This window comes from Bombina bombina, chromosome 4, assembly GCF_027579735.1.
Source record: "Bombina bombina isolate aBomBom1 chromosome 4, aBomBom1.pri, whole genome shotgun sequence".
Taxonomy (NCBI): domain Eukaryota; kingdom Metazoa; phylum Chordata; class Amphibia; order Anura; family Bombinatoridae; genus Bombina; species Bombina bombina.
Genome location: NC_069502.1, coordinates 792,487,221 through 792,514,255, shown reverse-complemented (window position 1 = coordinate 792,514,255; position 27,035 = coordinate 792,487,221). Strand labels below are relative to the sequence as shown.

Here is a 27,035-nt window from a genome sequence, read left to right as displayed (position 1 = left end):
GATCTTGGAAAAATTGTATTATGTTTCCCTGAAATTTAAAGGTGGGGTTTTTCCTAGAAGCCTGCAGTATTTTTTCTTTATCAGGAAAGAATGTCAATTTAACTATCACATCTCTTGGGGGTATTCCATTCTTTGTTTTAGCTTTAAGAGCTCTGTGTGCTCTCTCCACGTGGAATGTGTACTCAGGGGGTGAGCCTGTTATCTGGCTGAAGAGTTGTGCAATATATGCTGGAATGTTTTGATTTGTGACATCTTCTGGGATTCCCTTTAACCGAATGTTGTTTCTTCTGCTCCTGTTCTCTAAATCCTCCATTTTATCCTGCATGTCCTGTAGGAGCTGTTGTTGGTTAGAGACAGTTTGCGCTATTTCATCTACATTTTCCACCATCGCATCTTTTTGATCTTCCAATATGTCGATTCTGTTTCCCATGTCTGTGAGATCAGATTTAATTTCAGCAAGACTGGATGTCACTGTCGTGTGTATGGTATCTATCTTCTCCCACAGCTTTTCAAAGTTATCCGTTAGGTCTTTTTTGGACACTAGGGAGTGCAGATCCGCTCTAGTAATAGGGGATTGGTCTACATTGGATGGTTGTGAGGGTTGATCTAATTCTTCGTCTGTCTCCATGTCCTTATTAATTTTGGTTGATTGAGAGGTTTTAAAAAAGGAAGATACTGTTGAAGGAGTGTTTGGGTTAGTTATTTTTTCTCCCTTCCCTCCTCTCCTGGTCGCCATTGCTTTGGTATGTTAAATATAGCAGATATTGACTCTGGTGGCGCCAGAAAGAGGGGTCACTGTTGTAGTTTAGGGTGGTGAAAAAGTTCCTTGTCTTTCTCTGTCTCAGGATATGGTGGAGCACAGTTCTAGGAGCGATAGTCTCCCCAGGTGGGGTAATATTTTAAGGGAGTTGAGGCAATAGGAAAAAAGAGGCAAAAGGAGAGAGAAAGGGGGAGGTAAAATCTCTCACTAAGGTATGGTTATATGTTAGCTGTTCTTCTTCATTTAAGTGACCGGCAGCGTCTTGCTTAGTCTCCTTTGCAGCATATGTCGAAGCAGGTGTCCCCCCCTTCTGTTGTCGTAGGCTACATGTTGCTTATATGAGGTGAAAAATTGTGGAAGGTATACTCAATAGATTGATGCATCAAATCAGCAGCAGGTAGTGTTGAGCAATTTATATCAGATGCTTAGATCTTAGGTAGGGTGAATGGAACCCACTACAACCTCATAAAAGTTATCTCAATAGGTCTAGGAGGTGCAAGTAATTCTTTAGGCTATATCAGGCAGACAATACTTTATTTAAAATGTAGGAAAGCTGTCTGTTGGTTTATGTTGCACTTATCTGATGCCAATACTCTGTGTCGTGTAAAGGTGGTTGCTGTGCACTTAAGTCAGTAGTTGGATGATTAGGAGCAGTCAGTAATAAGTCTCTCCCAGATGTGGGGTTAGGAATTGTTCAGGAGGTTCGATTTTACAGTGGGGTGCAGATAAATATGCAGTTTAGAAAAGTTAGTATGAGAACGTCCAGCTGCACAACGTTTTATCCACCACCCAGGCTCAGTTTACCTCCCGGTTTACTTACACTATTTCAGGTGCAGTCAATTTTGCAGGGGGGTTCTTCAGTGCCCTCTTCTTGGTTCACTACCTGCTTGCTCCTTAATCACAATGCTCCGGATCGGAGTTCCGACCCCCCCTCCGGAGCAGGACAAAAAGTTAGTTTGCCGCCGATGCCACTAGAAATGCTTAGCCAGTCGGATCCCCACGGCAGCAAGTTATACTGACTAGTGGCTATAAGACCGCCACAAGAATAGCTTCCTAGGTTCAGTGCAGTGTAGTGTAATGTCCAACTACTCGACTGCGAGTACACTGCTACAGGCCTCCTTCTCGTGACGTCAGTCACAGTAATGGCGCCGTTCGCGCCAGTAGTTCCCGGTCTGCTGTTAAGTCTTCTCAAATGCCGCCTAGCATCAGCGGCTCTGCCACCCTCTGTGTACTCACTCCAGAGCCCTGTGCATAGGGCAAATCGTAAGAACGCCCTTCCGATCTTCTTCTGGGTTACCCCTTCAGCAGTAGCGCGCTCAGATGAGCTGGATAGTTCGGCCGATAGGGAAGGGAGTCAAATTATGGTCAGTGCCCTGACCTATTGAATCAGCAAGTCCTCCGGTGTGTTAGGATAACTTTGTGCCCATATAGGACACCTAATAGCAGTTGATTTATAACTTTGTATAGCCTAAGTGTGCCGGAGCTCTATCAAGTTGCGTCTTCTCCCTTTCTAGGCTAGCTCCGCCTCCAGCGTTTAGTGTCCTTTTAAAGGGACACTGAACCCAAATTTTTTCTTTCATGGTTCAGATAGAGCATGCAATTTTAAAGGGACAGTCAACACCATAATTGTTGTTGTTTTAAAAGATAGATAATCCCTTAATTACCAATTCCCCAGTTTTGCATAACCAACACAGTTATAATAATACACGCTCTGCCTCTGTAATTACCTTGTATATAAGCCTCAGCAGACTGCCCCCTTATTTCAGTTCTTTGCAGTTTAGCCAATCAGAGCTGTCTCTATGGTATATTCACGTGCATGAGCTCAATGTTATCTATATGAAACACATGAACTAATGCCCTCTAGTGGTGAAAAACTATCAAAATGCATTTAGATTAGAGGCGGCCTTCAAAGTCTAAGAACTTAGCATATGAACCTCCTAGGTTTAGCTTTCAACCAAGAATACCAAGAGAACAAAGCAAAATTGGTGATAAAAGTAAATTAGAAAGTTGTTTAAAATTACATGCCCTATCTGAATCATGAAGGTTTTTTTGTACTTGACTGTCCCTTTAAGCAACTTTCTAATTTACGTTTATTATCAATTTTTCTTCATTCTCTTGCTATCTTTATTTGAAAAGCAAGAATGTAAGTTTAGAAGCCGGCCCATTTTTGGTTCACAACCTGGGTTGTCTTTACAGATTAGACAGCACCAATAAACAGGTGCTGTCCAGTGTTGTGAACCAAAAATTGGCTCCTTAGCTTAGATGCCTTCTTTTTCAAATAAAGATAGCAAAAGAACGAAGAAACACTGATAAAAGGAGTAAATTAGAAAGTTGCTTAAAATTGCATGCTCTAGCTGAATCATGAAAGAAAAAAATTGGGTTTAGTGTCCCTTTAAACACATTGAGGAGATAGTAACATAAAATTATGTGCATGTTCGCTAAGGCAGTGCCCCATTGTACTGAGGGTAGAACAGGGCTCAATTAACACAGGTGGCTCGGTGCTAGACTCTCCTTATCTTAAAAGATGCTGTAATCTCATACAGTGATAATTACAAGACATATACTGTATATATAATATGATGGCTTTAGTATTAATGCTGAAGCTAATAAATATTATTTCCTTCTTAATATAAGGAGAGTCCACGGCATCATTCCTTACTGTTGGGAAATACTAAACCTGGCCACCAGAAGGAGGCAAAGACACCCCAGCCAAAGGCTTAAATACCTCCCCCATTTCCCTCATCCCCAGTCATTCCTTGCCTTTCATTACAGGAAGTTGGCAGAGAAATGTCAGAAGATTTGGAGTAGTTTCTTTGGGAGGGTATCTGCCCTTCGATATGGGACTGGAGTTTTAAGTAGTCTTGTCAGCCTCTCAGTGAGAGCATTGACAAAAATATTTTACCAGGAAGGATACATTGAGATTTCTCTCGTTTTCAAGTATGTCCTGGGACCACAAAACATTGCATTGATACAATAGGGTACAATAAAATACAAAAACAATAATAATACACAATATAGGCAAACATTTAACATAGAGCAGGTACGAAATATTTAATCAACCATGACAGGTGCATTCTGTTTTGAGATATGTATAGAGGGATCTCTTAAAGGATTTTAGGCTTGGGGAAGTTTTTAAAGTGTGAGGGAGGTCATTCCATAATTGTGGCGCTCTGTAGGAAAAGGAGGATCGAGCTGCTTTCTTTTTGTATTGAGGCAAGCTAAATAATGTGCTGTTATTGGATCGGAGGTTATAGGAGGTGGGAATAGCAGGGGAGAGCACTCTGCTCAGGTAGGGTGGGAGCTTCCCAGAAAGGCTCTTAAAGACCAGGCAGGAAAGATGGAGAGTGCATTTGGATTCCAGCGACAGCCAGTTTAGTTCTTTTAGCATGTCACAATGGTGGGTCCTGTAGTTACATCGTAGCACAAAGCGGCAGAACGAGTTATATAACGTATTTAGTTTATTTAGGTGAGTTTGCAGAGAAGGTGCATATACTATGTCCCCATAATCCAAGATAGGTATCAGCATTTGCTGTACAATCTTTTCCTTTACTGTAGGGCTGAGGCAAGATTTGTTTCTGTACAGGGCACCTAGTTTTGGATAAAGTTTAGAGGCAAGTTTTTCTATGTGGAATCCAAAAGATAGATTGGGGTATTTAAAAGAGTTGACTGCGGTCAGCGTGCAATTGGATTTTGTTTTGATGCTAAGATGGGAATTTTGTAATTTTTGTATTTTAGGTCCCGTTCCAAAGATCATTGTGACCGTTTTGTCAGTGTTTAGGAAGAGTTTGTTTTTCGAGATCCACTTTTCTACCTCTGTGAACTGGTCTTGGAGCACTGCTTCAAGCTGCGGCAGATCAGATTTGTTTGCATAGATTACCGTGTCGTCTGCGTACATGTGTACAGTTGAGGATTTGCAGACATTAGGCAAATCATTTATAAATACTGTGAATAGTAGGGGGTATGAGAATGGAACCTTGGGGAACACCACACGTGACTGGGAGAGGGAGGGAGTCACTGTTAGACACAGAGACATATTGTGATCGATCCGATACATATGATTTAAACCAGGTTAACGGGCGATCAGCAATACCAGAGTTTTTTAGTTTGAGAAGTTGTGTGTCATGGTCCACTGTATCAAAAGCCTTTGCAAAATCAAGGAAAATAGCTCCAGTTAGGTCTCCTTGTTCCATGCCAGTTTGGATGTTGTTGCAAACTTTTAGGAGGGCAGTTGCAGTGGAGTGATTCGGTCTAAAACCTGATTGATCAGGGGTCAGATAGTTAGAAAGTTGATAATACTCGCATAATTGCATATGGACGCATTTTTCTAAGATTTTTGACAATACAGGGAGCAATGATATAGGACGATAGTTAGAAACCAAGGTTAACTCCCCACTTTTATGAATAGGCACTACTCTTGCATTTTCCAGAGTTTGGGTATTTATCCAGACCCCAAGGATTCGTTAATTAGGGTTGTGACAGGCTTAGCAATTGCCGGCGCACTGAGCTTCAACAGCATTGCTGGGATTTGATCAGGTCCTGACTGGTTTTTCATTTTTAGATTATTGAGGTGTTTCTTAACGACATTGAAGGGTACAGGTCTAAAATTGAACTTTTCTATATTGGGTCTTTGCTGTTTTAGTGGGGCCTGATCCACATTTGTAGCTTCAGGATGCGTGCCATTTATTAGTTTGTCAATCAGGGTGGTGGAGCATCCGACAAAATAATTGTTAAAGGCATTTGCTACTTCTAAGGGGAGTTGCAGGTTTTGGTTATCCACATTGACAGTGGAGGGTTGGGAGTGGATTGGTGGATTTTGTAAGTTATTTATGAGTTTCCAAAACTTTCTAGGGTTAGATATATTATTGTGCAGATTTTCACAGAAATATTGTGCCTTAGCCAATTTTGTTTGTTTAGTACATTTATTTCGCCATTTTCTATATACAAAGTGATCATTCATAGAGCCAGTATGCTTGAACTTTGACCACAATGAATCCCGAAATTGGTACATTTGAATGAGGTCAGCTGTGATCCAATTCAAGTGTGCTCCTTTTTACTCTCACCATACGCAGCAGTGCATGTAAATTCCAAACTTGTAGGAGTTCAGACTGAAAGAATTCAACTGCAGAGTCTAGATCTGGGATTAGGTTTAATCTGTGCCAGGGGAGGTTCTTGATGTCATTTAGAAATGATTGCAGATTAAATTTTTTGAAGGACCTGGTGATTTTAACCTTGGGAGAGGATTTAATAGCCTTTATTTTGCGCACACAGTACACTAAGCAGTGGCCACTGAAATTGTTAGGGAGAACACCTGCCTCCTGGATTCGGTTGGGAGAAGTGGAGAGAATCCAGTCGAGCAAGCAGGGTATGATTATGGCTTTTGATGTTTAGGCAAGTTGGGGAGGAGATTAATTGCGTTAGCTGCAAAGATTTAAACAGCGAGTGACAACTGTTATTTTTTGGATTCAGCCAATCGATGTTAAAATCTACAAAAAACAAAATTTCACTTTTTGGGTTTTGAGTTATGGATTCACTAAGGAGCTGTGCTATGTCCGAAATGGAATTCACAGGGGAGCTAGGTGGGCGATAGATTCCTGCAACAATGATTGATTTACTGCACGGGATCTCAATTTTGCCAAAAAGGAAATCAAAGGTGGCAGGAGAGCTAGATTTTTGTATGGGGTAAACTTTGTGGAGTTGTCACATAAATTACAATGCCGGGAGATGCAGGGAGAGTCATCTGTGAACCCATCCAGACTTCCTGCTAACAGCTCCTAAGCAATCAATGTTGACGAGTTTCACTTCCTGCTTGTTTTCCTCACTCAAGTCCATGTCAGGAGCGATGCTACAAGACTGTCACACTTGAGAGGCTGTGTTTCTGTTTCACAGCATGGATTCTGGTAAGATCGTTTCAATTTTTACATATGTTGAAAACGCTAAGAAGACAGGGTCACAGTGTGGCTCCTTTTATCTTAATAGAATCATGGGTTAATATCTCCTGAGGGGGATTATTAAACAGTGGGGATTAATCAAATGTGATGCTTTGATTTTATGCTGCTTTATGTGTGAGATTTTATTGGGCTCATAGGCTGTTTGTTATGTGGCTGGAACACACAGGTTTTTACTTTCACTTTGAGGGCAGCGCAGCTTGTAGCTTGGCACGCTTTTTCTCATAGCAAGGGCAGTCTTGCCTTGCGCACCATGTGACCGGGAGTGGTCTCTCTTTAATTTCCTCTTTCCTGACCGAGCTGGCTGTTGGAGAAGACACTATTTCTCTCTATTGTCTGGGTCTAGGAAGTGGTGATTGCCCCAGCCATTGGGAGTATAAAGGTGTCATTTTTGAGAAATTCTGTATCCTGCTGTCATTAGCTTAAGCTATGGAGGATTCTGATTTATTAGAGGGTACTCCCTCTGTTCCAAATAGTAATACCTGCTTATATTGTGAGGAGGCCTTGGTATGTCTGCCCTCTCAATTATGTTCCAGGTGCCTTGACAATGTTATTCGGTCAAAGAAGGTTAACCCTTTTAGTAACACTGAGCCATCCACCTCTGAGGACTCGCCGTTCCATGAGGTGCATACCCTACATTCATCTCCTGCACACGCTGCATCCCGTAGCATGCTTGATCCTCCATCTGGAGGGGGCCTTTTACCACCAAATTTTACAGAACAGTTAAAAACTGCAGTGTCTGAGACACTAAGTGCTTTACCTTGCCCTGCTAAACGCAAGCAAAAGGTTAAGCATAGCTCTCCTGCCCTGGGGTCATCAAGTAATTTATTGGATTTAACTGCACTGTCTCAGTTATCCGAGGATGAATTGCACTCTAAGGCTTCAGAGGATGAACTTTCTGGGACGGAGTCTGCTGCCTCTAAGCCTCCTGCTGCGGAGGAACCAGCATTTAGGTTTAAGATTGAACACTTATGTATTCTTCTAAAGGAAGTCCTGTCTACATTAGAGGTTCCAGAGGCCAAATTAGACAGAGTTTACGAGGACAGGGTAGTGCCTTTTCCTGTGCCTGTAAAGATGGCGAACATTATTAAGAACGAAAGGGACAGAATTGGATCTTCCGTTTCCCCTTCGTCTTCATTTTATAAAATATTTCCGGTCCTGGACTCTCAATTGGAGTTGTGGGGTTCCGTCTCTAAGGTGGATGGCACTATCTCCACGCTTGCCAAACACACTACTATTCCGCTTGAGGATAGCTCGTCGTTCAGAGAGCCGATGGATAAAAAGATGGAAACTATTCTAAGAAAGATGTTTCAACAGACGGGATATTTGTTTCAACCGGCAGCGGTTGTTGCCGCGGTTGCTGGAACATCTACCTATTGGTGCGACTCCTTATCGGAATTAATCGAGGTGGAGGGTCCCCTCGACGTTATCCAGTAAATAATTAGGGCCTTGAGAATTGCTAATTCTTTTGTCTGTGATGCAAACATGCAGATTAATCGCCAAAATGCTAAGGTTTCTGGCTTTTCGGTTTAGGCTCGTCGGGCGCTCTGGTTGAAGTCCTGGTCTGCGGATATGACTTCTAAGTCCAGACTTCTTTCCCTCCCCTTTAAGGAAAAAAAATTTATTTGGTCCAGGCCTGGACTCCATTATCTCTACGGTTACAGGGGACAAGGGTGCCTTCCTACCACAAGATAAAAAGAGCAAGTCTAAGTGACAAGTTTCTAATTTTCGTTCTGATAAATCCCAATGACAACAGTCCTCCGCTAATCCCGAACAAACCAAGAGTACTTGGAAGCCGGCTCAGTCCTGGAATAAGTCCAAGCAGAGCAAGAAGCCCGCCGAGACTAAATCGGCATGAAGGGGTGGCCCCCGATCCGGCTCTGGATCGTGTAGGGGGCAGACTATCGCTCTTTTCAGATGCTTGGTTCGGGAATGTGCAGGATCCATGGGTCCTGGAGGTCATAGCTCAGGGATAAAAGATAGGTTTCAAGTCTCATCCACCCAAGGACAGATTTATCCTCTCAATTCTGTCTTCCAGACCTGAAAAGCGTTCAGGATCTGTCCTCCTTAGGAGTCATTGTCCTGGTGCCTATCGCAGAAAGAGGTTTGGGATACTATTCAAACCTTTCGTGGTCCCAAAGAAGGACCACTATAGATCTGAAGGATGCTTACCTTCATGTTCCAATCCACAAAGACCTCTTCCAGTTCCTAAGGTTTGCGTTCCTGGACCAGCACTTCCATTTGGTCTAGCTACTGCTCCAAGAATTTTTACGAAGGTTCTAGGGGCTCTTCTAGCCGTTGCCAGAACCCGGGGTATAGCAGTAGCTCCCTACTTGGACGATATTCTAGTGCTATCACCATCTTTTTGTCTGGCGAAAGACTATTTGGAATCTCTCATCTCTCTTCGATCACATGGATGGAAGATAAACCTAAAAAAGAGTTCTCTTATACCAAGCACCAGGGTGGAATTCCTGAGTACTATAATAGACTCCATATCCATGAGGATATTTCTAACAGAGCAGAGACATTGCAAGCTAGCTTCGGCATGTCTTGCCCTCCAGACCTCCTTAAGGCCCTCTGTGGCTCAGTGTATGAAGGTGATTCGTCTCATGGTGTCCAGCATGGACATCATTCCCTTTGCCAGGTTACGTCTCAGACTGTTGCAACTGTGCATGCTGAGGCAGTGGAATGGCGATCATTCAGATCTGTCGCAACAGATTTCTCTGGACAACCGGTCGAGAGAATCACTCTCTTGGTGGCTCTGTCCAGATCTTCTGTCCCGAGGGACATCCTTTTTAAGACCATCCTGGGAGATTGTAACTACGGACGCATGTCTATCAGAATGGGGAGCTGTTTGGGGTGCCAAGAAGGCACAGGGCCTGTGGACTCAGGAGGCATGCTTCCTCCCGATCAACATTCTGGAGCTTCAGGCAATATTCAATGCTCTGAAGGCTTGACCCCTTCTGGGTTCGTCCCAGTTTATCAGATTCCAATCAGACAATATAACCTCAGTGGCTTACATCAACCATCAGGGTGGAATGAGAAGGTCCCTAGCAATGAGGGAAGTATCTTGGATTCTGGAGTGGGCGAAGGCCCACACCTGTTCGCTGTCAGCGATCCACATTCCACGTGTGGACAACTGGGAAGCGGATTTTTTCAGCAGACAATCCTTTCATCCGGGGGAATGGTATCTCCATCCCAAAGTGTTTGCGGAGGTATGCAACAGGTGGGGGATGCCGGGGATAGATCTCATGGTTTTCCCGTCTCAATACCAAGCTACCCAGATATGGGTCGAGATCCAGGGATCCTCAGGTGGAGCTAATAGATGCATTAGCAGTGCCTTGGAGGTTCAGTCTAATTTACCTTTTCCTGCCGTTACCACTCCTTCCTTGTGTAGTGGCCCGCATCAAGCAGGAGCAGGCATCAGTGATACTGATTGCTCCATTGTGGTCACAAAGGATGTGGTTTGCATTTCTGATGGGGATGTCATCATCTCCTTCGTGGAAGTTAACTTGTCTCAGAGATCTGCTGGAACAAGGTTTTTTTGTTCATCAAAATCTATATTCTTTGAGGCTGACTGCGTGGAGATTGAATGCTTAGTCCTAGCCAAGAGAGGTTTTTCTGAGAGAGTTATTGATACTCTCATTTAAGCTTGTAAGCCGGTTACTTGTTGCATCTATCATAAGGTGTGGAGAACCTACTTATTCTGGTGTGAAGAGCGTGGATTTTCCTGGCATAAGGTTAAGGTTGCCAGCATCCTTTTATTTCTCGAGGATGGACTGAAGAAGGGCCTGTCTGCCATTTTCCTGAGGGGACAGATTTCGGCCCGGACTGTTTTGCTGCACAAGAGGCTTGCGGAGCTTCCAGATGTACAGTACTTTGTTAAGGCTCCGACTAGGATCAGACCTGTGTTTAGATCTAAAGCTCCTCCTTGGAGTCTAAATCTTGTTCTTAAGGTTTTGCAACAGACTCCGTTTGAGCCTATGCATGAAGTTGACATTAAATTGTTGTCATGGAAGGTTCTTTTTCTACTGGCTATTGGCTCTGCACACAGTAAAAATATAGATAAAGGGGAATCAGTTGATGTGATATACTTAGATTTTGCAATGGCATTTGATACTGTTCCACATGAGAGATTAATGTACAAAATTAAGGGACTGGGAATAGCTGAAAATGTTAGCTCATGGATAAATAACTGGATAAAAGACAGAGAGCAACAAGTAGTTGTAAATGGATCATAACTTAGATTGGACAAAGGTAATCAGTGGATTCCCCCAGGGATCAGTACTGGACCCTGTTCTTTTTAATATATTTATTATTGACTTGGAGCAAGGATTAAATAGCAACCTCTCTATTTTTGCAGATGATAAAAAGTTGTGTAAGGTCATTAGGTCAGTGCAGGATAAAAAATTTCTTACAAGGGGATTTATAAAAAATAAAAGAATGGGCAAGTAAATGTAAAATGGGATTTAAAACTGGAAAATGTAAGGTTCTGCATTTTGTAAGTAAACATAAGCAGTCAACCTATTATTTAAATTGGACTAGACTTAGCAAAACAAAGGAGGAAATGGATTTGGGAGTAGTAATAGATAACAAGCTAAAGATGGGCAAATGAACAATGCAGGGCAGTGGCTTCTAAGGCTAATAAAATACTGCTACAGGTGATAAGCGTATATTAACCCCTTACTGACCAGACCATTTTTCTATTTTCTCACAGTATGGGACAAGGGCTATTTTTACATTTTTGCAGTGTTTGTGTTTAGCTGTAATTTCCCTCTTACTCATTTACTGTATCCACACATATTATATACCGTTTTTCTCACCATTAAATGGACTTTATAATGATACCATTATTTTCATCATATCTTATTATTTTAATATATATATATATATATATATATATATATATATATATATATGATGAAAAAATGGGGAAAAAACACACTTTTTCTAATTTTGACCCCCAAAATCTGTTACACATCTACAACCACCAAAAAACACCCATGCTAAATAGTTTCTAAATTTTGTCCTGAGTTTAGAAATACACAATGTTTACATGTTCTTTGCTTTTTTTGCAAGTTATAGGGCAATAAGTACAAGTAGCACTTTGCTATTTCCAAACCATTTTTTTTTTTCAAAATTAGCGATAGTTACATTGTAACACTGATATCTGTCAGGAATCCCTAAATAACCCTTCACATGTATATATTTTTTAAATGAAGACAACATAAGGTATTAAACTTGGGGTATTTTGACTCTTTTCATGCAACCATTTTACCACCGATCTATGCCAAAGTTTGATGGGAAAAAAATGGTGATTTGTTGACAAAATTGCAATTTAAGAATACATGTACTGAGAACGTTAAGGGTTACTGGCAAATAACACCTCAATATGTGTTCAGCAACATCTCCTGAGTACAGTGATACCACCCATGTATAGGTGTGTCGGGTTCTCTGGGGGCTAAAAGGCCATATTTTTAGGGGGCGCATTCCAGTTTTCCAACTTGGAATTTTCACATCTGTCATCATGCACCCATGTCCTATTTGGGACATTTCTGAAGCTGGACAATGTAATTTACCCCCAACAAACCATATATCTTTTAAAAGTAGACACCCTAGGGTATTTGAAATGCTGGTATTTTAACACTTACCATGCACTAATTCAACCACCAGTCTTTGTCAAACTTTTGGGTAGTCATTTTTTTGTGTTATTTTTCACACACGTTTTTTAGGCATGGATTCTCAGTTCCTGTTATGTGTTACTGCCAAAAAGCACCTCAATATGTGTTCAGAAGCATCTCCTGAGTACAGTGATACTACCCATTAATAAGTTTGTCGGGATCTCAGGGGGCTAAAAGGCCTTATTTTTAGGGGGCGCATTCCAGTTTTCCAACTTAGAATTTTCACATCGGTCATCATGCACCCATGTCCTATTTGGGACATTTCTGAAGCCGGTCAATGTAATTTATCCCTATCAAACCATATATTTTTGAAAAGTAGACACCCTAGGGTATTCGAAATGCTGGTATTTTAACACTTTCCATGCACTTAATCAACCACCAGTCTTTGGTGAACTTTTAGGTACGTAGTCATGTTTTGTGTTGTTTTTAACACACATTGTAATTTAGGCATGGATTCTCAACTCCTGTTATGTGTTACTGCCAAAGAACACCCCAATATGTGTTCAGCAACATCTCCTGAGTACAGTGATACCACCTATGCATAGGTTTGTGAAAGTATCAGTGTGTGCATCTCCTGAGTACAGTGATACCACCTATTCATAGGTTTGTGAAAGTATCAGTGTGTGTATTTGGTGTCTGGGAAATACACAAACTGTTTTTATGGTAAAGTTAAAAAAAACTAGATTATGTTATATAAAAACTAAATCTACTTTATTTGTACAGATAAAGATAACTCTGATATAGTGAAAATTGAGATAACAGAAGATCTGTGTGTGATGCGTCAGCTGGGAGCCCTGGATGAGGAAACCAGTGACAGTATCAGCCCAGGTGAGTGTGCACGTGTGTTGTTTCCTGGGGGGGTTACAGGTGAGTGTGCACTTTTGTCTGAGGGATGCGGGTTACTGGTGAGTATGCATGTGTGTTGTGTATGAGGGATATGGGTTATAGGTGAGCATGCACGTGTGTTGCATCAGAGGGATGTAGATTATAGGTGGGTGTGCATGTGTGTTGTGTCTGAGGGATGCAGATTATAGGTGGGTGTGCATGTGTGTTGTGTCTGAGGGATGCAGATTATAGGTGGGTGTGCATGTGTGTTGTGTCTGAGGGATGCAGATTATAGGTGGGTGTGCATGTGTGTTGTGTCTGAGGGATGCAGATTATAGGTGGGTGTGCATGTGTGTTGTGTCTGAGGGATGCAGATTATAGGTGAGTGTGTGTGTGAGGGACGTGTGTTAACCCCTTAAGGACCGAGCATTTCAGACTAAAACTTCCCCAAAAGACCAGCGCATTTTTAGCATTTTTGCCATCACTCCATTTAAACAGAAAAAAAAAAAAAAAAAATAACTATCAAAACTATATATATATATATATATATATATATATATATATATATATATATTTAGTAGACAACACAAAGTATTGATCTAGGCCCATTTTGGTATATTTCATGCCACCATTTTACCTCCAAATGCGATCAAATAAAAAAAAACGTTCACAAACTTTAGGTTTCTCACTGAAATTATTTACAAACAGCTTGTGCAATCATAGCACAAATTGTTGTAAATGCTTCTCTGGGATCCCCTTTGTTCAGATAGAGCAGACATATATGGCTTTGGCATTGCTTTTTGGTAATTAGAAGGTCACTAATTGCAGCTGCGCACCACACTTATTTTTCCCAGCAGTGAAGGGGTTAATCAGGTAGCTTGTAAGGTTCATTTTAGCTGTAGTGTCGAGATTACCCTCCCACCTGACACTTCCCCTCCCCTGATTCCTACCTCATCCATCTCAAACAGTTCTCTTCCCTCCCTCACCCCTCAATGGTCACCTCCATCTTAAGTACTGGCAGACAGTCTGCCAGTATGGGTAAAGCCTGAGGAAACAGACAGAGATCTGAGTACTAGTTGCTTGTTTATCCATTGTTACAGTCACATTTGTGACATTTTATATTGTATTTTACTGCACCATTAAACTATGGTATTTTAACTCTTTGCTGAGAGCCTGAGCTTGATTGAAATCTACCCTGGAGTGATTTGTTGCACTGCCTTGGTCAGTGAACTGGGACACTGTGAACTCCCAGTCTGCCTCTATAAGCACAACAGAGTGCTGCTTTACTTGTGAGTATAAAATCTGTATTGACCTATTTTTACATTTGTCCAAACTATATCACACGAGGAGGCGCCCTTGTCTTTGTGATTTTCTTTGCACAGAGAGAGTATTTACCCAGACTGGTTTTGTGACAAGGAGCTGACTTCTGGATCTAAGGGAGAATCTTATATATGTGCTACCCAGGAGGACTAATAAACCTCTGAAGTGCCCTCCTAATCTTGGGACTGTCTGAGCATCAATATCATATACAGATAAGAACTTATTAGAGACTTAATACTATTTATTTATTATATATTGTTTTAAGCTGCATTTTCTGTTTATATTGATCACATCACATTTGATGAGAGTCCATGTCTCATTTTTTCTGTAATTGTCATTATTATTTTGTCTTTATACATTATTATCTGATCATTTTATATTATTTTTAAGTTTTTATTGTTTTTACTATACTTCAGTATTATCCTACAGATTGTTTTATATATTTCTTCTAGCGCCCCCTAGAGTTACGCTTGCATAGTGTAACAGGTATTTCTAGTCTGCCAGTATGCAGTTTTACACCATTTTTTTTTTAATTTGTATTATTGTCCTTAGTGTAGGATTACCCTCTACCTTCCCACCTCCCTGATCCCTCCCAAAAAGCTCTCTAACCCTCCCTCTTCTAACTAATTCCAGCCATCTTAGGTACTCGCAGCTGTCTGACAGTACCCAGTATTCGATTATTTTAATTGTATTTTAATTATAAAAAAAACAAAAAACATTTTTTTCTGTAGTGTAGCTGACCAACTCCCTCCCTCATTTACCCCCCTCCCCATACATGATCCTTTCCTTACCCTCTAAATGTTCCCTCCACATAGGATCCCCCTCTACCTCCTCCCCCTCCCTGCCGCTCTCAGATAAAAAACATTCTGTAGCATATCGATCACAACCGCTCCCGCCCACCTTCCAGCAATGGGCCGTCCACCCCTCTCCCTCCTAACCCTCCCACACCACCAATGTTCGTCACCACCGCTGCCCAATGCAGAGAGGGCCACATCAGTAACTCTGACCGTCTATTTCTGCATTCGTGGGGCATGCATAAATAGCTCAATCTCGCTACTTTTAGCTAGGTCGCGGCAGAGAGAGGCTCAGGATACAGGGTACAGCGCTGGTCGTTAACGGGTTAAAGGTGAGTGAGCATGTATGTTGTGTCTCAGTTTTGCAGATTACAAGTAAGTGTGCATGTATGTTGTGTCTAAATTACGCAGATTACATACGAGTGTGCATGCATGTTAAGTCTGAGGGGATAAAGGTTACAGGAGAGTGTGAATGTGTGTTGTATCTCAGTTATATGGATTACACTTGAGTGTGCATGTATGTTTACTCTGGGGGATACAGGTTACAGTAGAGTGTGCATGTAAATTGTGTCTGAGATTCTTGGGTCACAGGTAAGTGTGCAAAATAAATGTGAGAGATATTGATACATCCCATGAGTACTACAAACATACACCTGCAGTATATTCTCTTTTACAGGCCGTAAGGATACAACACCTTCAGATGGCTCAGCAGTTGAGCACAGAGGAGAACCATATGTGTGTGATCGCGCAAAGTCTGAGGAGGATGAAGTTTCTATAAATACCTCTACAGGTGATAAGCGAATATTAAAGGGACGTGAAACACAAAATTTTTCTTTCATGATTCATACAGAGCAAACAACTTTAAACAACTTTCTAATTTACATCATTACATAGTAGATAAGGTTGAAAAAAGACTGAAGTCCATCGAGTTCAACCTATACAAATCTAAAATACTTTCAAAAATCTCCAGTTAAGCTTAAATAACCCCATTGAAATGTGACCCATTTAATACTAGCAATCATATCCATGAATTTTTTTTATATACAGAAATGTATCCAGACTATTTTTAAATGTATCTATGGTATTGGCATTCACTACCTCCTTTGTAATGAGTTCCACAATTTTATTGCTCTTACAGTGAAAAAATGTTTCCGTTGCAGGAGATTAAATCTCCTTTCCTCCAACCTTAAATTATGACCTCTTGTCAGAAACAATTTTCTTTGAATAAACAGAGCTTCTGCCATCTCTGTATATGGGCCTTGAATATATTTATATAAAGTAATCATGTCACCTCTCAAGCACCTTTTTTCTAAAGAAAACAGACCCAGTTTGGCTAGCCTCTCCTCATAGGTTAATTTCTCCAATCCCCTTATTAGCTTTGTGGCCCTTCTCTGAACTTTTTCTAGTTCTGCAATATCTTTTTTAGCAATCGGTCCCCAGAACTGCACTCCCAACTCAAGGTGAGGTCTTACCAGGGCTTTATATAATGACAGAATTATGCTTTCCTCCCTTGAATCAATGCCTCTTTTAATACATGCTAGTATCTTATTAGCCTTTGAAGCCTCTGCCCTGCATTGTGCACCCATCTTTAGCTTGTTATCTATTACTACTCCCAAATCCCTTTCCTCCTGTGTTTGGCTAAGTCTTGTCCCATTTAAAAAATACGTAGCCTGCTTATTTTTACTTCCAAAATGTAGAACCTTGTATTTTTCCGTATTAAATCTCATTTTCCATTCACTTGCCCATAGTTCTAATTTTAGCAAATCCCTTTGTAAAGAGAGTTCGTCCTGCTCTGACCTAATGACCTTACTTAACTTAGTATCATCTGCAAAAATAGAGATGTCGCTATTTAATCCTTGCTCCAAGTCATTTATAAAAAATATTAAAAAGAACAGGGCCCAGTACTGATCCCTGGGGGACGCCACTCATTACCTTTGTCCAATCTGAGTATGATCCATTTACTACTACTCGTTGCTCCCTATCTTTTATCCAGTTATTTATCCATGAGCTAACATTTTCAGCTATTCCCAGTCCCTTAATTTTGTGCATTAATCTCTCATGTGGCACTGTATCAAATGCCTTTGCAAAATCAAAGTATATCACATCAACTGATTCCCCTTTATCTATATTTTTACTTACTTCCTTGTAGAATCTAATTAGATTAGTTTGACATGATCTATTTCTCCTAAAGCCATGCTGATTAGAACTCATAATCTTGTTTACACGAATATGCTCATCAATATAATCCTTTATAATTTCAAATATCTTCCCCACTATTGATGTCAGACTAACTGGTCTATAGCTTCCTGGATCATTCTTGCTTCCCTTTTTGAAGAGTGGCACCACATCAGCTTTACGCCAATCCTGGGGTACCATGCCTGAGGATAATGAGTCTTGAAAAATTAAGAGTAAAGGTTTGTCTATAACAGTGCTAAGTTCCCTTAACACCCTTGGGTGTATTCCATCTGGGCCTGGAGTTTTATTTACCTTAATATTTTCCAGTTTTTTCCTGATATCCTTTAAACAAAACCCAGTTAGTGGTATGGACTGGCATGTTCTATTCTGTTCCAAAGTATCATTCAATGGTTCCTCTCTTGTGTATACTGAAGAAAAAAACTGATTTAGTACCTCAGCCTTCTCCCTGTCATTATTTATCATGCTACCCTCCACGCATTTTAATGTACCTATATTATCCTTCTTAGATTTTTTGCTATTTATGTACTTAAATAACCTTTTGTTGAATGTGCAGCAATGCACTGCTGGGAGCTAGTTATAAAACATCAGGACCAAGATTAAAAATGTTGGAATAAAACACCTTCGATTGCAAAATCGCTACCACATTTTCTTATTCCCCATTGAAGTCTAAGGAGAAAAGAAAGTTTTACAAAAAACGAACACCCTAACATAAACCCTAGTGTAATAACCCCTAAACCGCCGTCCCCTCACATCGCCAACACTAAATAAAGCTATTAACCGCTAAACCACCGTCCCCCCACATTGCTACTACTATAATAAACCTATTAACCCCTAAGTTGTCACTCCCCTCCCTTGCATCGCTACTACTATAATAAACCTATTAACCCTTAAAACGCCACCCCCCCATATTGCTACTACTAAACTAAAACTATTGACCCCTAAACCGCCTACCCCCATATTGAGACCTAACACCTCATAACTTTAAATTAAAGTTACAATATATTAACTACCTTAAAATAAATAAAAACTTACCTGTGAAAAAAAAATATAACCTAAGCTTAAAGTGAATGTAAATTTTGATGCTAAAGTGCCCGGTTTTTAAAACTTTGATTAAAAACAGGGGCACTTTAATTCATCAATATTTTCATTTCACTCCTGTTGTGAAAATAAACTTACTTTTTAATCTTCACAGCAGCTCCAGCTTCCTCCACCTGTTTCAAAGCCTCTTCCTGGGTCTAAAATGAGGTATCTGGCTTCCTCCAATCACAGCAGTGAATCAGACACTGAATCCCCCGGGGGGGGAATTTGTGATTGGAGGATGACCTATCAATCATTTCTGACATCAGAAATGGCTTGTGAGACCGGAGGAAGCAGCAGCTGCTGTGAAGTTTAAAAGGTAAGTTTTTTGTCACAACAGGAGTGAAATGTAAATTTTTATGAATTAAAGTGCCCCTGTTTTTAATCAAAGTTTTAAAAACCGGGCACTTAAACATCAAAATTTACATTCACTTTAAACTACAAAAAATAACTAACATTACAGAAAATATAAAAAATATAAAATTACACAAAATAAAACAATCAAACATTAGAGAAAAAATAAAAAACCTAACATTACAAAATATAAAAATAGCTAAGATTAGAAAAATCAAAAATCTAACATTACAAAAAATAATAAATTTCAAACTAAAAAAGTTATTCCTAATCTAATACTCCCTTAAAAACAAAAAAAACACCCCAAAATAAAAAAAAAACACAAACTACCAATCAGCTATTTTACTGCCCATAAAAAAAGCCCTTATCTTAAGAAAGAAACACTCCAAAAAAACTAACACTAACCCCGAAATAGGTACTCACCATTACTGAAGTCCGGCAATGCATCTTCTTCCAGGCGGAAAAGTCTTCATCGAGGTGGATCCATCTTCTATCTTCTTGCCAGAGGTGCAGATTGGTGTTCTGAGGCGCGGATCCGGAGCGGTGATCAGCGACGTGGAGGGCCTCTTCATGCGATCGTCCGCCGAACCCTGAAGATTGAATGCAATGTATCCCTTTTATATTGGGGGAACCTTGCATTCCCATTGGCTGAAAATTTCACATCAGCCAATAGGATGAGAGTTGCTTACATCCTATTGGCTGATTTGACTTCAGTAATGGTGAGTACCTATTTCGGGGTTAGTGTTTAGTTTTTTTGGGGTGTTATTTGTTTTAGATTAGGGCTTTTTTAATTTTATGGGCAGTAAAAGAGCTGATTGCCCTTTTAAGGCAATGCCCATACAAATGCCCCTTTAGGGGCAATGGGTAGATTAGTTGTTTTTTTTAGTTAGGTGTTTTTTATTTTGGGGTTTAGGTGAGTGGGGGGTTGTAATTTTAGGGGGACTTTGTATTTATTTTTTATTTTTTTAAAGAGCTGATTTCTTTAGGGCAATGCCCTATTAGTAGTTTATTGTTAGATTAGTTTTTATTTTTTTTTATTTTGGGGTGGCCTTTTTGTTTTTAAGGGGGTATTAGATTAGGAATAACTTTTTTTTATTTCGGATAATTTCCGAATGTAATGTTGGCTTTTTTTATTTTTTGTAATCTTAGCTATTTTTTTATTTTTGTAATGTTAGTAGTTTTTCTTTCCTAAGATATGTTGAGTCCACAACATCATCAATTACTGTTGGGAATATCACTCCTGGCCAGCAGGAGGAGGCAAAGAGTACCACAGCAAAGTTGTTAAGTATCACTTCCTTTCCCACAAACCCCTGTCATTTTCTTTGCCTTGGTGCATGGAGGAGGTGAAGTTTTGGTGTCTGAAGAAAATCGTATTTCCTTCGTTTCAAGCAAGATTTTATCTAGTATTGAAAGCCAGAGTAGGTTTACTCTGTTCTTTCCTTCTTTCAAGGATTGGTTCTAGCCGTATTCCACGTTAATCTCTTTAGTAGGGTGGTGGTGGTGGTGGCTTTAAAGCAGTTAGGAACTTGTGAAGTGGGCTTCACTGCGTTTTTCCTAACATTTTTACTGCCCAAATACAGAAAGCCAGAGTAGGTTTACTCTGTTCTTTCTTTTTTTCTACAGGTCTCTGTGAGGAGTGGCGTCCTCTCACACTGTGTAGGCTGTCCTCCTGCCGGACGGCTAGATGCAGGTAAGTGCTTTTGTCTTCTATGTATTGGGGACTTGCACTTATGAGTCTTTATCTGCAACAATATCTGGGACATATATATCCTTTAGACAGATATTTTAGACCGGATGCAGGCAATGTGTGACCAGGAGACTAGGGGTTAATACTTTTTATAATAGTATTCCCTGCTTTTGGATATATGTTTATGAGTAGAAAATCTAATGTTTAGAGGCTCATGAGGGGTTAATAATACCTCTAACTATTTCATTGCCCATTGTGTTTTTAATTAAAATGGCCATTGATGAAATGTCTGTATAACCGGCTTAAGATCCATGTAGTGCTGATTTATTTGCTTGTACTGTAAAATTCTGAAAAACCTTAATAAAAAAAGTTTTCATCAAAAAATAATAAATAAGTGTTATGTTTTTAAAGTAACAGTTTTTACTTTAAACATTAAATTTGAATATAACATTTCCTTCACAGTATTCTTTTGGAAAAGAACCCTGTTTGGGGGTTAGAAGCTGACATAATTGTTTCAAATTATCCAATTATGTGTTTTCTTTTTTCGCTAGATCTCTTGGAATATAGATAGAGCGTTGCCTCTGAATCCAATGTCTCCCAGGATGATGCTGTTTAGGCAATGCCACAGTTTTCTCCTCAAACGTCCCAAGCCTTTATGGCATCACATGCAGTGCCCTGCGGTTCCTCTCAATCTCCTGGAGGAGTTATTTACCTGCAGAATTTGCTGCCCAGGTATCTTCTGCTGTATCTGTGGCATTATCTGCTTTTCCTGTACTACAGGGAAATCGCAAGAGAAAAATTAGAGATTCAGATAGTAAGGTTTCTGTTCCGCTTCCTGCTACTCAGGTTGCCTTTCCTCATAGGTCTGATGAGGAGAATACGTTGGTAGCTTCTGAAGGTGAAACCTCAGATTTTGATAATTCCTTCATCTGATGCTGAAGTGGTAACCTTCAGATGTATGCCTGCAAACCTTGTGTATTGTTAAAGGAGGTTTTGGGCTACTTTGGACGACTTTGATATCCTGTCGCTGTCAACCCTAAGATATCTAGTAAATTTAATATTTGCTAGGATTCCACTGGGGAAGTTTTTCCTGTTCCAGACCGTGCAAGGGGATTTTTTTCACAGGAATGGGAGAAGTCAGGGATTCCTCTTTTCCCATCTCTTGTCTTTACCAAGATGTTTCCTGTCACTGTCTCCATTAAATATCATGGCGCACGTATAGAGGATAGTTGTTCATTTAAGGATCAAGGGACTAGCTGAAGGCTTATATGGCAGTTGGTATGGCCACTGGGTCAAGTGCGGCATCCTTTGGGTGCGACGCCTTGTCTGATCCCATTTTGGTAGAGTCTTCTTTGGAGGAGATCCAGGCCAGAATTATGGCTCTTAAGATAGCCAATTATTTCCTTCTGTTGCTTCTATGCATGTAATTTGGCTGGGAGCCAAGATGTCTCGCTTCATTGTACTAGCCTCAGGGCGTTGTGGCTCTTGTCTTGGTTTGATTTTTACTCCAAGACCAAGCTTCTGGCGCTCCTTACAAGGGTGAGACCTTGTTTGGTCTTGGTCTGGCAGAAATGTAAAAGGGTCTTTTCTTCATCTAGACTAGAAGAATAGAATTAAAGGACGTCAGAGTAGAAATCTGCTGCTGAGTCTAAATCATCATGAAGGGCTTGCCCCCAATCCGGGATTGTATAAGTTGGGGGCGGATTTCTCTGTGTTCTTTAAGCATGGATACGGGATGTCCCAGTTAGACCGTGGTCATAGTATCTCAGAGTAATACCTTCCTCCCAGAGGCAGGTTCCACCTCTTTTGTTTACTAGACCTAAAGTGTCTCTACAAGTTTTCTCAGGGTACTGTCCTTAGAAACCATTTGTTTCTTTTGGTCCAGGAGGGTCAGTTCTTAATGACCATAGATCTTAAGGACGCATATCTTCAAGTTCCTGAGATTTATTTTCTGACAGACTCTTACAGTTGGTGGTTTTTTCCCTTTAGCCTTGCCACGGATCCCTTATTTTTCTCACTCTGGGCAGTGATCAGTTTTCGGGGAATTATAGTGGCGCCCTTCCTGGACAACATTTTGGTTCAGGCACCATATTTTTAACAAACAAACTCTCATTTGGAGATCTTGTTGTCTTTTCCATGTTTTCTCGGATGGAAAACAAATCTGGAAATTAGTTCCCTTGTTCCTGCTATAGGGGTAGTTTTCTTAGGGACCATAACATTTTTCGTATCTATGATAATATTTCTGATAGAGGTCAGAAAATCAAAGATTCTCTGAGTTTACTGTTCAGCCCTTAGTGGCTCAATGGATGGAGGTGATTGGTCTGATGGTCGCCTCCATGGACATCTTTCCCTTGCTTGGTTCCATTTTAGAGCTCTTCAGGTTTGCATGCTACGGCAATGGAACGGAGTCCATTCGGATCTTGCTCAGAGGATAGAACTAGATCAGTCGACGAGAGTCTCTCTGCAGTGGTGGCTTTCTCAGGAGCATATGTCTCAGGGCTCATGCTTCCGGAGACCTTCCTGGATAATTGTTACCACGGCCGCTAGCCTGCTGGGCTGGGGAGTGGTCTGGGACTAAGGCGCAAGGACTTTGGGCTCGGGAGGAGTCTGCTCTCTCCATAAACGTTTTGGAGTTTAGAGCAATTTACTATGCTCTGCTGACGTGGCCTTAGTCGTCCTTCACTCGGTTTTCCAGGTTCCAGTCGGACATTATCACCTTAGTGGCATTCTTCATCCACCAGGGAGGAACTCATAGTTCCTTAGCTATGAAGGAGGGAGCTTGAATTGTTCAGTGGGTGGAAACTCACAATTGCTGTCTATCTGCCATCCACATTCCAAGAATGGACAACTGAGAAGCGGACTTCCTGAGCAGACAGACTTTTCATTCCAGGGAGTGGGCTCTCCATCCAGAGGTGTTCTCCTGGTTAACCCTCAAATGGGGGGTGCCGGAGTTGGATCTGCTGGCGTTTAGGAGGAATGCCAAGCTTCCAAGGTACGGTTCAAGGTCAAGAGATCTGCAGACCGCCCTGATAGTTGCTTGGGTGGTGCCTTGGGGTTTTAGTCTGGTTTTCCTGTTTCTTCTATTTGCTCTACTTCCACGAGTCATTGCTCTTATCAAGCAGGAGTGAGCATCGGTAAGTCTTTTAGCCTCTGCGTGGCCTCGCTGGACCTGGTCTGTAGACCTAGTGAAGATATCATTTCTTCCACTTTGGAGGTTTCCTCTGAGGAAGGACTTTCTAACACAGGGTCCATTCCTTCTTCCAAATCTCATTTTCTCTGAAGCTGATTGCTTGGAGATTGAACGCTTAGTTCTATCTAAGCGTGTTTTTTTTTTAGTCGGTCCTTTATTGGTGTGAATCCAAGGACTACTCTTGGAGTAAGGTCAGGATTCCTAGGATTTTGTCTTTTTTTCCAGGAGGGTCTGGAGAAAGGATTGTCAGTCAATTCTCTGAAAGGTCAGATTTCTGCATTATCTTTTATGTCATATAAGCATCTGGCGGATTTGCCAGATGTTCAATCTTTTTGTCAGGTCCTGGTCAAAATCAGGCCTTTTTTCAGTCTGTTGTTTCTCTTGGAGACTTAACCTTGTTCTTAAGGTTTTGCGGCAGGCTCAGTTTGAGCCATGGCATTCCATAGATTAATTATTATCTTGGAAGTTTTTGTTTCATTTTACTTTCTCTTCTGCTCGGGGAGTTTCGGAACTTTCGGCCTTGCAGTATGGTTCACCTTATCTTATCTTACATGCTGATAAGGTGGTTCCTCATATGAAGTTAAGTTTTTCTTCCTATAAGTGGTTTAGGATAAAATTATTTCTCAGGAAACTGTTGTTTCTTCTCTATGTCCTATTCCTTCTTCTTGTAAGGACTGTCTGTTGCACAACTTAGACATTGTGCATGTTTGGCAGTTCTACCTTCAGACGCAAAGGATTTTCGCCAGTCCTCTGTTCTGTTTGTTTGTTTCTCAGGACGACGTGAAAGTCTTAAAGCTCCTGCTACTTTTCTTTTCCTATGGTTTAGAAGTATAATTCATTTGGTTCTTGAAACTGCTGGTCAGCAGCCTCCTGAGAGCATTACAGCCCATTTCATGAGGGCTGTCTCTTTTTCCTGGGCTTTCAATTTTGCAAAAATGCAACTTTTCTAAATTTTACAAATTTGATTATTTTGCCTTGACTGAGGCTTCTTTTGGGAGAAATGTTCTTCAAGAGGTGGTGCCTTCTGTTTATGTCTGCCTATATTGTTCTCCCTCCCTAGTCATCTGTATCATTTAGCTTGGGTATTGGTTCCCAACAGTAATTGATGAGGTCGTGGATTCACCATATCTTAGAAAAGAAAACAAAATTTATGCTTACCTGAGAAATTTATTTATTTCCGGAAATGGTGAGTCTACGATCCCGCCTTTTTTTTATCAAGACAGTTATTTTTTACTAAACATCAGCCACCTTTACACCTTTGTGTTTTTCCATTTCCCTGCGGTCGAATGACTGGGGTTTGTGGGAAGGGAAGTAATACTTAACAGCTTTGCTGTGGTGCTCTTTGCCTCCTCCTGCTGGCCAGGAGTGATATACCCAACAGTAATTGAAGACGTTGTGGACTCACCATATCCGGAAATAAATACATTTATCAGGTAAGCATAAATTTAGTTTTTTTTTTTTTTTTTATTTAATGTTAGGTTTTTTTATTTTGTGTAATTTTATATTTTCTGTAATTTTTTTTATTTTTTTTTTTGTAGTTTAAGCTTAGGTTTTATTTTTTTCACAGGTAAGTTTTTATTTATTTTAAGGTAGTTGCTATATTGTAACTTTAATTCAAAGTTAGAGGATGCTAAGTTTAGGGGTTTATAGTTTAATTTAGGTAGTCGCGATGTGGGGGGATGGTGGTTTAGGGGTCAATAAGTTTATTATAGTAGTAGCGGTGTGGGGAGATGATGGTTTAGGGGTTAATAGGTTAATTATAGTAGTAGCGATGTGGTGGGACAGCTATTTAGAGGTTAATAGCTTTATTTAGTGTTTTGGCGATGTGGGGGGACGGGGTTTTAGGGGTTAATGGGTTTATTTTAGTAGTCGCGATGTGGGGCGATGGCAGTTTAGGGGTTAATAAGTTTATTATAGTAGTAGCGATATGGGGAGATGGCAATTTAGGGGTTAATAGGTTTATTATAGTAGTAGCGATGTGGTGGGACAGGGATTTAGAGGTTAATAGCTTTATTTAGTGTTTTGGCGATGTGGGAGGATGGCGGTTTAGAGGTTACCGGCTTTATTAGTTGCGATGGTGGGGGATGGAGGTTTAGGGGTTAATAGTGTAGTTTATGGGTGTTAGTGTACTTTGTAACATATTTTTATGGGTTTTGTGAAACTTTTTTGTTTCGCAAAATCCATAAATACAGGTCTTTGAATGCGGAATGGATCGTTGCGGTATAGGCTATAATGATCGCGGTAAAGCCATACCGTGTGACTTGTAATACAGAGTAGCTGACCATTCCGCACTCAAAGGCCATTTTTTTTTAGTGGTAAAGCCGTACCGCACAACTTGTAATCTTGGTTGGTGAGTTATATACAGTATATGCAGCCACCAATCAGCAGTTAGCTCCTAGTAATGTATTGCTTCTCCTGAGCCTACCTAGGTATTATTTTCAACAAAGAATACCTAGAGAATGAAGCAAATTAGACACTAGAAGTAAATTGGAAAGTTGTTTAACTCTGTATACTCTATTTAAATCATGAATGTTTAAAGGGACATGAAGCCCATTTTTTTTTTTTTCTTTCGTTATTCAGATACAGCATACAAATTTAAATATCTTTCCAGTTAATTTCTATTATCTAATTTGTTTTATTTTCTTGGTGTTCTTTGTTGAAAAGTATACCTAGGAAGGGTTACAAGTTGCTGATTGTTGGCTGCACATATATGCTTTTTGTCATTGGCTTTAAGCTAACTCCCAGTAATGCATTGCTGCTCCTTCAGCAAAGAATACCAAGAGAATGAAGCAAATTAGATCATAGAAATAAATTGTAAATTGTACTATCTGAATCATAAAATAATTAATTTTTTTACTTTATTGTCCCTTAAAAGGGACATTAAACACTTTGAGATAAAATATAAAATGATAAATCGTATGTATAAAAAAAATTCTGCAATTTACTTTCATTATTTATTTTGTCCCCTTTTCCTGTAAAGCTATTCTGAAATTGTGAGCTTTTCAGTTCCTGAAAGTCCCTGCAGTTAAACTGCTAAAATGTGACTATATATGATCTATGCAGGTGATGTTAAGACTGAAGTCACACTTAATGCTGAACAGACAAATAATCTATATGTAGAGAGTCAACTTGAAGCTGTGAAGCAGGAAATCAGTGACAATATCAGTACAGGTGAGTGTGCGTGTTGTGATGTATGTGAGGGATGC

General features: G+C 40.3%; 1 protein-coding gene across 1 annotated transcript in view; it reads left to right on the top strand.

Moving 5' to 3' along the window:
• Window positions 1–27,035, top strand: part of LOC128657863 (gastrula zinc finger protein XlCGF26.1-like) — a 58,728-nt gene that overhangs the window by 20,434 nt on the left and 11,259 nt on the right. The window contains exons 3-5 of the mRNA XM_053712292.1: window positions 13,110–13,214; window positions 16,002–16,115; window positions 26,893–27,000. Coding sequence (XP_053568267.1) covers window positions 13,110–13,214; window positions 16,002–16,115; window positions 26,893–27,000 — 327 coding nt within the window. The remainder of the gene's footprint in view (window positions 1–13,109; window positions 13,215–16,001; window positions 16,116–26,892; window positions 27,001–27,035) is intronic.